This window comes from Molothrus ater, chromosome 21 (genome assembly GCF_012460135.2).
Source record: "Molothrus ater isolate BHLD 08-10-18 breed brown headed cowbird chromosome 21, BPBGC_Mater_1.1, whole genome shotgun sequence".
Lineage (NCBI taxonomy): Eukaryota > Metazoa > Chordata > Aves > Passeriformes > Icteridae > Molothrus > Molothrus ater.
In genome coordinates this window covers 10,092,764-10,105,708 of record NC_050498.2, presented here as the reverse complement: position 1 = coordinate 10,105,708, position 12,945 = coordinate 10,092,764, and the positions used below count along the sequence as shown (strand labels likewise).

General features: G+C 50.9%; 1 protein-coding gene across 3 annotated transcripts in view; it reads left to right on the top strand.

Annotated features, from left to right (window-relative positions):
• The window catches only part of ACACA (acetyl-CoA carboxylase alpha), a 106,086-nt gene that overhangs the window by 24,123 nt on the left and 69,018 nt on the right, over positions 1–12,945 (top strand). For all 3 annotated transcript variants that reach the window (XM_036394909.2, XM_054517007.1, XM_036394908.2), the window contains 12 exons: positions 175–278; positions 788–869; positions 2,139–2,284; positions 2,937–3,087; positions 4,287–4,421; positions 4,786–4,932; positions 5,097–5,285; positions 5,835–5,935; positions 6,041–6,129; positions 7,142–7,266; positions 10,412–10,525; positions 12,304–12,417. In XM_036394909.2, coding sequence (XP_036250802.1) covers positions 175–278; positions 788–869; positions 2,139–2,284; positions 2,937–3,087; positions 4,287–4,421; positions 4,786–4,932; positions 5,097–5,285; positions 5,835–5,935; positions 6,041–6,129; positions 7,142–7,266; positions 10,412–10,525; positions 12,304–12,417 — 1,497 coding nt within the window. The remainder of the gene's footprint in view (positions 1–174; positions 279–787; positions 870–2,138; positions 2,285–2,936; positions 3,088–4,286; positions 4,422–4,785; positions 4,933–5,096; positions 5,286–5,834; positions 5,936–6,040; positions 6,130–7,141; positions 7,267–10,411; positions 10,526–12,303; positions 12,418–12,945) is intronic.

The following is a 12,945-nucleotide window of genomic DNA, read 5'->3' as shown; positions in this document are numbered from 1 at the left end:
GAGTTACAGAAATAATGGCTTCTGTGTAGAGTTCACATGGCTGCCACACCGACTTGATTTTAAAGAGTGTTGGCCATGAACCAAAAATGGAGCTGAGGCTGCTGATTCTTGTAGCTGGGTGTTCAGCTTGGGCTGAGGCTGGAGGAGGTGTGACTGTGGCTGTCCCTTTTTTAGGCTGAGAGGCCTGACACCATGCTGGGGGTGGTGTGTGGGGCCCTGCACGTGGCTGACGTGAGCTTCCGAAACAGCGTCTCCAACTTCCTGCACTCCCTGGAAAGGTGAGAGGCCAAGCTGATCTCTAGGAATTCCTGCTGCTGTACAAGTTCTGTCCAATCCAGTCCAGCAGTGCTCAGGGGCTGTTATCTGCTGGCTGTTGCCTGGCCCCAGGGAGCTCTTTATCTGCTGAGAAAACTGGCAGGTATCTGCATCTCCAAACATCCCCTGCTGGCTGCACAGATTGCTTTGGTTTCTAGCAGGAGCTCCAGGAAATGGCTCAGAAACATGGAGTTCTTGCTCTGTGTGCTGCAAGGGCAGCATTAGGGAGTCTGGAATCGCCCAGGAATGAATGGAAAGCAGAGCAAAGCTGCCCTGTGTGGCTGGAGGGACTTTGTTTGACTTGGTCAAACTGATTCGTGTCTCTCCTAAGAAGAGACTCTATAAAAACCTACTCCCATCTCTCTGCTAGTGTTTCCTAAAGCCTTGCATGCATCTCTGAAGCTTTTTGGACCCCTGGTAGTCCTTTGGTGGCTTGTGGAAGATCAGTTTTGTTTTGTCCTTCCCTTTCCAGGGGCCAAGTCCTCCCTGCTCACACTCTGCTGAACACGGTGGACGTGGAGCTCATCTACGAGGGACGGAAGTACGTGCTGAAGGTACAGAGTGGGACCCACCCTGCTGCCCTGGGCTGGGCATGGCCACCTGTGCTGCTCTGGCCTCCTCTTTGCACAGATCTGTGCAGGGAGTTCTGTCTGAGCAGGGCTGATTTGCTCTGCTTTAGTGGGTGAAGAAATCAGCAGGCAACACCCCTCGCGTCGCCCCATTGCAATGTCCCTGTAAACATTTCAGCCTCTTGCTCTGAGCAGGGTGAAATTTGCTTTGTTACAGGCAAAAACTACTATAAAGTAATTTTGTTTTGGTTGGCCAGAACTTCCAGCTGATTTTTCTGAATGTTTAGGTCTGCTCTGCTGGGGTTTTGACGCACCAACGGGACAGAATTTGCAGCAATTTTTCCCCACATTGTTGCTTTTTTGCTGCATGCAAAAGCCCCATGTTGCAAAACCAAACATATGAAAGTTAGGAAATATTAGATTTAAGGTTGCCTGTGCAATCCTCTTTAGCTTCCTAGGGCAAATTTGTGATGGTGAAGTTTTTAATGGCAAGACCATAGGCTGGTTTTTGCAGCAGTGAGAATTCTGCACCTCCCTGGATTTATCTCTGATGAGGAATAGAAGCATTGAGCAGCAGCTGAAGTGTTCTTTAAAGGATTTACCCAGCTTCAAATAGCAGCTCTGGAGCAGAGATGGGGATAGGATCCCTTTCTCAGGGAGAGCACTTGTTGCTTTCCCTGAGGGACAATCTCTCATTTTCCCCCCAGATTATCTCCTCCATTATGCAGTGTAAGTGCACAACTGTGCCTTGTAAGGAGATGAGGATGAGCAAATTCTGATTGCACAATCAAACCTCAACCTTCAGTGCAGAAGTGTGAGAGGATTAAATCAACATTCATGGACAGCACTAGTCCTGGCATCTCTTGGCTGCTGTGTCACAGAATCCCAGACTGGTTTGGGTTGGCCCTTGTAAAAAGCCCTCTCTCCATTTTTCTTGTGGAGAAAAAAAGCCCTTTCTCCATTTTCCCTTCAGGCCCTGGAAGGCCACATTTAAACCTCTCCAGAACTTCTCTTCTCCAGGCTGAACAATCCCAATTCTCTCAGCCTTTCCTCATAGGAGAGCTGCTCCATCCCTCTGCTCAGCTCGCTTGCTTGCCTTTGTGACCCCAATTTTTTCACACGACATCAAACACCTCCGTCCCTCTTCATCAATTCCCCCCATTGCAGCACTTGGAAAACTCTGTGTCGTGGCAGGCAAGACCCTCGATGCTGTGCTCAATCCACTGGGTAATTCCCATTCTTGTGGCTTGGCAGGTGACCAGGCAGTCTCCCAACTGCTACGTGGTGATCATGAACAGCTCCTGCGTGGAGGTGGACGTGCACCGCCTGAGTGACGGGGGGCTGCTGCTCTCCTACGATGGCAGCAGCTACACCACCTACATGAAGGAGGAAGTGGACAGGTAGCAACCTCTGCAGCTCCACCTCTAGCATTTGCACAGCCAAAACGAGGTGTATTTGTGACTGTATGCTTCCCAAAAGGTCTTCAGGGATGGGAATTCTCTCCTAGGAGGGGTTTGCTGGGTGTGCTGTGGGTGAGTTTTGAGACTTGGCTACTGTTAGAAGAAGGATCTGGCTGTGCACCATGTGGAGTCCATATTCTTCTCCTTGGTCCTTAAAAGTGACTTTTGAGATTATAAACCCCAAAAAAACAGAACCTGAAAATCGTTAAAATTCTTGTAATTCCACAGCTGCTTTAGAAATAAAGACAAGAAATAAAGACAAGCTGTTTCAGTGCATCCCCTTAAAATTCCCTGCAAGGATCAGAGCAGTAAGGGCAGTGAAAGGCATCCCCAGCTCTGGAATGTGAACTCTGCCCCTTCTGCTGTGTTATCTTCTGGGAAAAGTAATGGATCTGCTCGGGAGGACAGGGAATTTGGGTAACTCTGGGCTGCAATCTCCACCTCTCCGTTGGTTGAGGCGCTTTCCCGTAGTTTTGTTTCGAAGTAGAACAGGGAAAGGCAGACTGGATTTTCCCTTTCCCACACCTTCCCCAATGAATTCTGTCCCTCCCTGGGGATTTCTGTCCTGCTGATCTGTCCTGCTGTCCCCCAGGTACCGCATCACCATTGGGAACAAGACCTGTGTGTTTGAGAAGGAGAACGATCCCTCCATCCTGCGCTCCCCCTCTGCTGGGAAGCTGATCCAGTATGTGGTGGAGGATGGGGGACACGTGTTTGCAGGCCAGTGCTTTGCAGAAATTGAGGTAAAACTCCCAGAGAACTGCTTTGGACAAAGCTCAGGGGGAGGGGTGTTGGGTGCTTTGGGACTGGGAGTTGAACATGAGGGGTCATTCACAGTGTTTAATTTGCAAATTTTAACCTGAAGTACAGCGGGAATCATCAGTGAGAGTGATGGGGTGGGGAAGAAATTTAACAGCAGAAATTTGAGTGTTAATGACTGTACACCAAGTGATGAGGAAAATTTCCCAAAAATCCTGAGATTATCACCTTCCTGAGATTCCAAGCTGGGATCCATTCCCAGCTGAGGTGAAGAAGGCCTTCTCCTCGTACTACTGACACAGACTCAGAGTTATATGCCAAGATGAGGTAACAAACTTTATCCTGGTTAGCTGATCATTTATCAGGTTGATCCCAGAAGTTAATAAGTGTCACTCCTCCCTTCTCCCTAGGAAGTTACTTAACTCTTACTGAGGAGGAGGAGGAGGATGAGCAGTTTCTGCATCACGATGAGGAAAGCACAAGGGGTTGTGTAGGAGTGTGTGGCTCAAAACAGATTTGAGGGAGGGGAAGGTGTGTGATGACAGAGGGGCAATTAAACCAGCTGGGGACAATGTGTAGGAGAAAAATATCAAGACAGAGATCCAGCTATTTTATGTAAGTGCTTTTGCACTGCAACAGGCCATGGCTAAGGAGGCACCACCCACACAATCCCTGTGGCTCCCCATGGTGTAGAGCAGAGCAAGGGTAAAACCAAGCTGGCTCCCCCATACCCAGCCCTCCTGCTCCAAAGGCAGCAGCTCTTGATCTAAGGAAGCATTTCTGTCTGGGAAGAGCTGTCTGAGAGCTCTAGAAAGTGATCCTGGTTCCCTCTGCTTGAAGTGAAGATGTGGCTGCAGCCTTTGAGAGGAGCCTTTGGAATGCAGCAGGAAATTGTCTGCTTTGTTCATTGTGCTGAGTGTGGGACCTTTCTGAGTCCCCTGTTGGTTCAGGCAGTGTGAGCAGTGACATTCCTGAAGTTCCTGCTGCACTATTTTGTGGCCAGTTATTCTGTTCTCCCATTCACTTCAGTGTCTGGGTTTTGTTCCCAACCTCTGTGCTTGTGAGTTTTGGGGACACCTGAATGCAGGTCTGTCTGGGGTGGGACACTGCCTGCTGCCCCCCAAAACTAGAGCCATTTTGGGGCACATGGAGCTGAGTGTGTAACCTGCTTTCCTTGCTACAGGTGATGAAAATGGTGATGACCATAACAGCAGGAGAATCAGGCTGCATCCACTATGTCAAACGCCCAGGGGCAGTCCTGGATCCAGGCTGTGTGATTGCCAAGCTGCAGCTGGATGATCCCAGCAGGGTTCAGCAGGTGAGGAGTTGCAGAAGGCACAGATTTTGTGGGGTTTTAAGGAGGGAGCAATGTTGAGAGTGGTGCAGGATGTTCCAGTGAACCAGTTTCCCATTTGTGCGTTGTACCAGAATTGTCACTTCACTGTTTAATTGTCTCAGATCAGGACTGGCACTGAGATTTTTCTCTCCCTCTCTGATTCAGGCCAAACTTATCTACCCTTCCTGCTCTCTGCTCACCTCAGTGCTGTTGTGGGGATTGTGCTGTTGTGGGGATGTGCTCTGGGAATCCTTGCAGGTTAACCCTTGGCTCCAGCCGAGGGTGGCTGGCTGTTCCCAGGGCTGGTGGCCCACAGGAGGCTCAGTGAGGCTGTTCCCTGTTGCAGGCTGAGCTGCACACAGGTACCCTGCCCCAGATCCAGAGCACAGCCCTGCGGGGTGAGAAGCTCCATCGCATCTTCCACTACGTGCTGGACAACCTGGTCAACGTGATGAATGGCTACTGCCTGCCAGAGCCCTTCTTCAGCAGCAAGGTACTGGGGGCCTCTCTTCCAGAGCCAAAACAGCCTTCTTGCAGCTCAGGGAAGGGCTGGGCAATTCTGCCGAGGACGGGATGTTGGACATCACCCCTCTCCTTTTTCCTCTTGTTGTTCTTTCTCTTCTTCTTTCTTGCCTTCACTGCCTTGCCTCTCTCCAGGTGAAGGGATGGGTTGAGCGTTTGATGAAGACCCTGAGGGACCCATCTTTGCCCCTGCTGGAGCTCCAGGACATCATGACCAGTGTTTCTGGGAGGATCCCACCCAACGTGGAGAAGTCCATCAAGAAGGAGATGGCGCAGTATGCCAGCAACATCACCTCGGTGCTCTGCCAGTTCCCCAGCCAGCAGGTGAGCAGCCCCCCTTCCTGGAGGGGTAAAAATTGCTCTGGGTTGGGGCACACAGAGAGAGAAAGTTCCTTTACATGGCATGGAGGTTAACTGAACCTGAAAGGTGTGTTTGAACAGGGGGTGCTGATGGTGGAAGATCCTTACCTGTGTCACTTCAAGGCTTGTCTCTTGACCTGTGCTGCAGGGTCCCTGTTCCCTGCTCAGTGTGGCTTTAACCAGGCACACTGCTGGGAACACTTCAGTCTTAGCAGTGGCCCTCTGGGCATTTATTTCCTTTTGGCTTGGTACATGTGCTGCAGTGCAGTGGAACCTCAAAATAGGATGATTTTGAGGGAGGATAGGATGATTTGCCAAGGGAGGCCAGGTGGGGTGAGGAGATGCTGGAAGCTGATTTCTCCATGGTATGACACAGTGCATTGATTTTTGTATCACTGGCAGGTCTTACCTTCCTTTGCTAGAGTCTGCTGTGTCTCTGCCGTGTCTCTGCTGGTTGTCCAGCCCGTTGAGGGTTTTCCCTGTGCTTTTTTTCCATGTCCCTTTCCCTCTCAGATTGCCAACATCCTGGACAGCCACGCGGCCACGCTGAACCGCAAGTCGGAGCGCGAGGTTTTCTTCATGAACACGCAGAGCATCGTGCAGCTGGTGCAGAGGTGAGCCCTGCCAGGGTGTCCTGCAGAGCAGGAGCCCCCCCAGCAGCCATGGCAGGCGCTGGCTGTGCCTTCAGCTTGCTCAGGGCTGCCTTGGTGCCCCTGCAGGTACCGCAGTGGCATTCGGGGCCACATGAAGGCCGTGGTGATGGATCTGCTCCGGCAGTACCTGAAGGTGGAGACTCAGTTCCAGCACGGTGAGTTCCTGGGCACACCAAGGATCTGGTTTCTTAAAGAGCTCTGTTTGGTCCTGGAAAGTCCACGTGGGCCCTTTGTGGAAGGTTTGCCCTCACTTTGTGCTGAGGTGAGGTGCACAGGCTTGTTTTTGGGGTCTGCAGTGGGACCCTGGGTTTTGTAGAGGAGGTTCTGTCCCCCAAAGCTCAGCTGAAGCTGAGAGGTGAAATCAATGCCTTGCACTGCTGGATCCAGGCACAAGATGGCAATGGAGCCCTGGCTAATTCTGAGGCTCTGGCTCTTACAGGTAGTTCAGATTCCACTCTTCTTTTGTCCTGCTCCATTACCTGCCCTGGCCTAATGGTACTGCAGATTCATTTCCACTTCAATTTGCTGGCAGCAGAGGATGGTGCAAGGCTTTTTGCTGTTATTTCATTTTGGTTGTCATTTGAATGAAAGTCTGAGTTCCCTATTCCTCTGTCAGAATTGCTCACAAAGGAGGCATTTGGTGTTGGAGCTGTTTATTAAGAGTGGGATGTTAGAATTAAAGTTTGCAGTAGGTGATGGTGGGAATGATTCCTTCCCAAATTGATTGTGTGGACCACAGAGAAACACAGAATGGTCTGGGTTGGAAGGGACTTTAAAGCACATCTCATTCCACCCCTGCCATGGGCAGGGACAACTTCCACAGTCCCAGGGTGCTCCAAGGCCCTTCCAGCCTGGCCTTGGGCACTGCCAGGGATCCAGGGGCAGCCACAGCTGCTGTGGGCACCCTGTGCCAGGGCCTGCCCACCCTCACAGGCAGGAATTTTTCTCAAATACCCAACCTAACCCTGCTCCCTGTCAGTGTGAAGCCATTCCCACTTGTCCTGTCACTCCATCCCTTGTAAATAGTCTCTCTCCATTGTCAGCTCCCTTCAACCCAAGCAGATCCTCAAAAAATACACCTAGAAAAATACAGACACATCTAGTAACTTGCAGTCCTTGCCACAGAGGTGTGAAGGGTGGAAAAGCAATGTGCATTTCTGCCTGCAGGTCACTATGACAAGTGTGTCTTCACCCTTCGTGAGGAGAACAAGAGTGACATGAACGCCGTGCTGAACTACATCTTCTCCCATGCCCAGGTCACCAAGAAGAACCTGCTGGTCACCATGCTCATTGTAAGTGCCTGCTGCTTGCTTGCTCTCTTTCTTTTTATTTTCTCTCTTTTTATTTTTCTCTTTTTTCTTTTTATCCCTTTTCCTTTTCCTTTTCTTCTCTCTCTTTCTCTCTCTCTCTTTCTCTCTCTTTCTTTCTCTTTCTCTCTCTCTTCCTCTCTTTTGTCTTTTATTTTACAACCATAGTGTGGTCTGTTACTGCCCAAAATACATCCAAAGTACCCATCCACAAAATAACTCTCCAGAGCAAGAAAAGTGTCATAGTTTCCTAGACCCAAGCTAGGTTTCTTAAATTCTCATTTGTAAGATGTAAGGATCCTGGTGTTCTTTCTTCCTGGCTCTCCTTTTCCCCCTTTTTTCCCCCTTTCCCTTTTTGGTGTGTGGTGTGATTGTAAGTAACGCTTGCCTTAAGAATCTCATTATTTGAACACGGAGCCATATTTCCTCTGAGAATTCTGGAGTAGCTTTGAGCTGGGGCTGTTCATTTCTCAAGTAATCACGCTGGCGTGATGGAGAGAGAAAATGGCAGCTGTTCACAGCTCAGGCCTTCAATTTTCTTCAGAGTCCAGTCACTCAAGTGTGTAATTACACGGGGGTGCTGGCGAGGCGTTAGCCCTTGTCAGGGAGCTGGGCTCAGGCTTTGCTGCTGCCTTTGCCAATCAGTGCAGGCACAGCCAGCCCTGCCTTTGGCTTGTTGTTGTCATCCTGATCAGTCCTTGCTAGAACAGGACTGCAACTTTCAGTCTGCTTTGTCACCTGCTGCGGGCCGTGCCTCGCTGCCTCTTGCTGTTGTGAGGGGCACTGGGGAGACCTCAGAGAGCCTCCCTTGTCCCTTGCTCTTGGGACATTCTTCCCACCATCACTGCCTGTTAGTTCTGCTCAAGTGAAGGCCAACTTGAGCCAGAATCACCAGGGAGACCCTGGTGGAAGAGCCACTCCTGGTTATCTGAGCCCACGGTGCTGCCTCATGGGGGGCACAGGGATTTCCTCTCTGCAGTGGGAACAGGAGCTCAGGAGGGACACCATGGTCACCCTTGGCACAGCTGGGTGTCCCTGAGCTTCCAGGCTCTCCATGAACCAAAAGACTATCACTCCTCTCCCACCTCGTGGCTCCAAATGTGCTGTGGTGTGTTTGGTGTGACCATGGTGGCAGCTGTGGTGTGTTTGGTGTGACCATGGTGGCAGCTGTGGTGTGTTTGGGGGTCCAGGCTGTTGGTGTGTTTGGGGTCAGGGCAGCCTGTCTGCCTGTGGGGCTGTTACTGATGGATCCAGGATCCCATTATTAACCAGGGGCTCCAAGGATGCCTTCAGTAATGCTGTTGTGCTGCCATCACTCACCTTTTAGAGGCAGCAGGCACTGCAGTCAGGGTGGGAACTGCTTCATCCTTCATACATCTGTTGAAATATGGTGTGATTTGTTGTTGTGTGTTCATTTTCTGGGCTTAACTTATGCACATTCTGGCCTGAGCAGGATGGAGTGGCTGCTGCCATGGCAGGGTCCCCTGTCCTGTGGGATTTCTGCTCCCTGGAGCAGCAGCACAGCATCTCCAGGAGTTTGTGTTTCAAACCCAGCAGTTCCTGAGTTCCTCACCGTCCCCACCATGCCCTGGGCTGGATAAATGCACTGAACTTGCTTTGGGAGCAATCACACTCATGTTTGGTGGCTCAGGGCTGCCCAGGAGGGGACAGAGTGAGGAGCTCAGGTGTTTTCTCAGGTGTTTTCTCAGGTGTTTTCTCAGGTGTTTTCTCAGGTGTTTTCTCAGGTGCTTTCCCAGTGGTTTGGGTCTGGTCTGCCTCCCTGGGAGAGCTGTGCCATCATCCCTGGAGCAGCCTGAGTGGGGCTGGGGAGAAGGGGATCAAGAGCAGAGTGAGGGAAGAGCTGCTGAGCCTTGGAATCTCGTGAGCTGTGGTGCAGTTACTCACCCTGTGGGACTTCTGTATTATTTGGCTTTGGTTTTTAATTTATTTTCCCTGGCAGGTTTGTCAATCCCACCTGCTGCACAGAGGTTTCCCCTTATCCTTTTCTATTCCTTGGCTCTTCAGATGGCCTGTTCTGGTCTGTAGGTGTTTAGGATCTCTTTAGACTTTTAGGCACCAGCTCTTTTCTCGTGGCAAATCCCTGTTTCATCTCACATTTCCCTGCTATGATTAATTTATCAAGACAAGCTGTTAAGTGCTGTGTGGAAGAATCACGTTAGAGGCTCCTAGAGGCTTCCCAGCTTCGGGGTGGGAGGGAGGAAGCTCACAAGAAGTGTTGAAGACTGTGGGATTATTCATGGGAATTGAAACTATTTTTGGAAGGAAGTCTCTACTGTTGGCATTTTTTGAATGGATGAATTCAGAAGAGTTTTGGAACAGCATTAACACTGTGAGTTTGTGCTCTTCAGTTTTGTTGTTTTATCCAGCCAATTTAGGCAGTAAGGAAAGCTTGTGGATTTGCTCAGATCCAGGATTCTCTGGTTAGAAGGAATATTATGGAGTCAGTCCAGTACGGTGGCAGGAAATACAGAACATTATTCATGGCTTTAGTTAGCTTTGCTTAGCCTTGTCAGAGCAGTGACAGATCCTTTTCCTGGCGTTGGCTGAAGCTGCACAAAGCGTGGGTGGTTTGTGGCTGTGGAGTTGTGGGGACTTCTGAGGTTTGAGGTGTTTTTTAGGTGGGTGTCAGGAGGTTCTCTGGCAGTGTAACTCTGGTCACCCTTCATGGGGAAGGCTTGCTGGCCTTCACATGTTCCACAAGGTGTCTGGCTACAATTTAAGCTCTTTGAACTTTGCATTGGTGCAAACTTCTGTACCAGAAGGAGAAACTTGTGGTACAAACCTGAAACTGGGTAATGGGAAAAGGTTTCCTGAGTCTCTCTGAGAAGTCTGCATTTCTCATGTCTTTGGGTGCCAAAACATGTGCTACAAATAGGAGAATGGAGATGATGCCTGTCCCTTCTTTCACTGTTTATTTATGTGTGTGAAATTGTTGAATGCTGAATGTTTGTGTCCTTGTCAGCACAGAGTTGCAGGATGATTCAGGTCAGGACTGCTGGGCATGGCGTGGTCCAGCCTGAGTGTGTGTTTGCAGGCTCAGACTCCTTTGGGAGAGCACGGGTGATGTTTTCCCTCTGCTCCAAGCATTTCTTGTTGTCTGTGTTGCCAGGACCAGCTGTGTGGCCGTGACCCCACCCTGACAGACGAGCTGATCAATATCCTGACAGAGCTGACCCAGCTCAGCAAGACGACCAACGCCAAGGTGGCCCTGAGGGCACGGCAGGTGAGGCACCTGCCCAGGTGTGACCGTGATCACAGGGATCTTGTGTTGAGGGAAGAGATGAGGATCTGACTCCGTTTTTCAGAAGGCTCGATTTATTATTTTATGATATATATTACATTAAACTGGACTAAAAGAATAGAAGAAAAAGTTTCGTCAGAAGGCTGGCTAAGATAAGAATAGAAAAGAATGAAAGAATGAATAACAAAGGTTTGTGGCTCGGACAGAGAGTCCGAGCCAGCTGGGCTGTGATTGGCCATTAATTAGAAACAACCACATGAGCCAATCCCAGATGCACCTGTTGCATTCCACAGCAGCAGATAACCATTGGTTACATTTTGTTTCTGAGGCCTCTCAGCTTCTCAGGAGGAAAAAATCCCAAGGAAAGGATTTTTTATAAAAGTTGTCTGTGACACCCAGGCTGCTCCTGCCTGCAGCTCAGCCCTGCAAACCCACAGCTCCTCATGTTTGTCTTGATCACTGTGCACATGGGGACAGTAGGTTCCAGTGAGCAGCACTTTGACAGTGAAGCTAATTAACAGTGATTAACTGTGGTGCATTCCCAATCACTGTCATATTTAAATTCAACATGCATTCCTTTGTCCCTGCTCCTCCAAAAAAAGTTTTGTCTGGCTCACACAGGGGTTAACTGTGAGTAGCCCGTGGTTTGTGTGATGGAGGAGGTGGAAATGTGTGGCCACTGTGGTTTTTGGTGGTTTTGTCATAGCAGCACAGGCTGCCTGGATTGTGCAGGAACAGCATGGACAGGCTCCGTGGCTGGAGCTGGAACTCCTGGTTCCTCAGCTGCCTTTCAGTTGTGGATCCGTGTGTGCAGAGAACAGGGAGAGCCATTTGCACAAGAACCGGCTGTTCTTTGCAGCTGCTAAGGAATTACCACAAAGAGCTATGCTGCCCTTTTGCAGGGCTTCTCCCACCTTTGAGTTGTGCTTTGTCAATTTTGTTCTAACCTGGAAATAACTGGAAAAACTCTGGATGCGGTAAATTCCAAGAGCCTGCTGCAGAACTGATTTGAGTGTCACACAGGCACCCAGATACTGTTGTGACCTTCCTCCTCAGCAGTTCATTGAGCCCTCCCTCTGTTGCCAGGAGGGGGTGAGAGGTTTCCTGACAGCGCTGACCCCAGGGTGTGATCACTGCTCTCCCTGCACACTCCCCATCTCCAGCCTAACACAGGAAAGCTCACACTTGGGGGGGGTCTCTCCTTTTATGTCAAAGCTTGGCTGTTGAAGATGAGCAGGGTGTTTGAAGCTGCTCAGTGACCTTCTGTTTGCTCCAGGATTGTGTTTGTGTCCTTGAACCGTTCCGCTATTGAACCTCCCCACGGCAGCTGGGGATGGTGCTGCAGCCCTTGTGCTGCTCTTCCACTTCATTTTCCCTGCAGGCTGCTTCCATTTCCTACCTCTGCATCCTTCACCTTGGGCATTTGATGCCTGGCCCTGGTGGCCGTTCCCTCCCCTGCCCAGGGGCAGAGCCTGGGTCTCCCCACAGCTGCTCCCTGCCAGCTCTGCCTCCCCACGAGCAGCTGGGCAGGCAGCCCCAGCCCTGGCAGCTCTGCCCTGCCAAATCCCAGGCACTGATGGAACTCGATTGGAGCTGTTCCCTGGGGAATTGCCAATGACACCAAGAGAGCAGACACACAAATGAGCTGGGGAGGGGAGAGGGCACGGGAGGCTCTGGCTGCCTCCCCAGGGATGGAGCAGGCTGCTGCTGCTGCTGGCCCTGCATGGCTCCTTCCTCTGACCCTGCCTGTGTTTCCCCAGGTCCTCATTGCCTCCCACCTGCCCTCCTACGAGCTGCGCCACAACCAGGTGGAGTCCATCTTCCTGTCTGCCATCGACATGTACGGCCACCAGTTCTGCATTGAGAACCTGCAGGTACCCCCAGCCCCTCTCCTTGGCTCCCTTCTCGCTGACCTTCACATCCCTCTGCCTTCCAGCTCTGCTGGTCTGGTGTCCAGCTTTGCCCTGGGTTTTGTTTCTGTCCCCGTGCCACTGTGGGGATGGCCTGGTGCCAGTTCTGCACCTCCCTCCCAGGGCAGAGCAGAGCAGAGGTGCTGGTTCCTCCTCTGGGCACCAGGCACGAGGAGATGGATGGAGCTGTGCCTGGGGGAGTCCAGACTGGGCATTAGGAAAAGGTTCTTCCCCAGAACAGAGGGTGCTGGCACTGCCCAGGCTCCCCAGGGAACGGGCACAGCCCTGAGGCTGCCAGAGCTCCAGGGCAGCTCCAGGATGAGCTCCTCTCGCATGGTTTCAGTTTTAGTCCTGTGAGGAGCAGGGAGTTGGACTCAGTGATCCCTTCCAACTTCAGGTTTTCTGTGGTTTAATATAAAAAAAGTCATAATCCTTGATAAACAACAAGAGAAGCTTAGAAATCAGAACTAGCCAGGCTTGATTTGGGGTTTT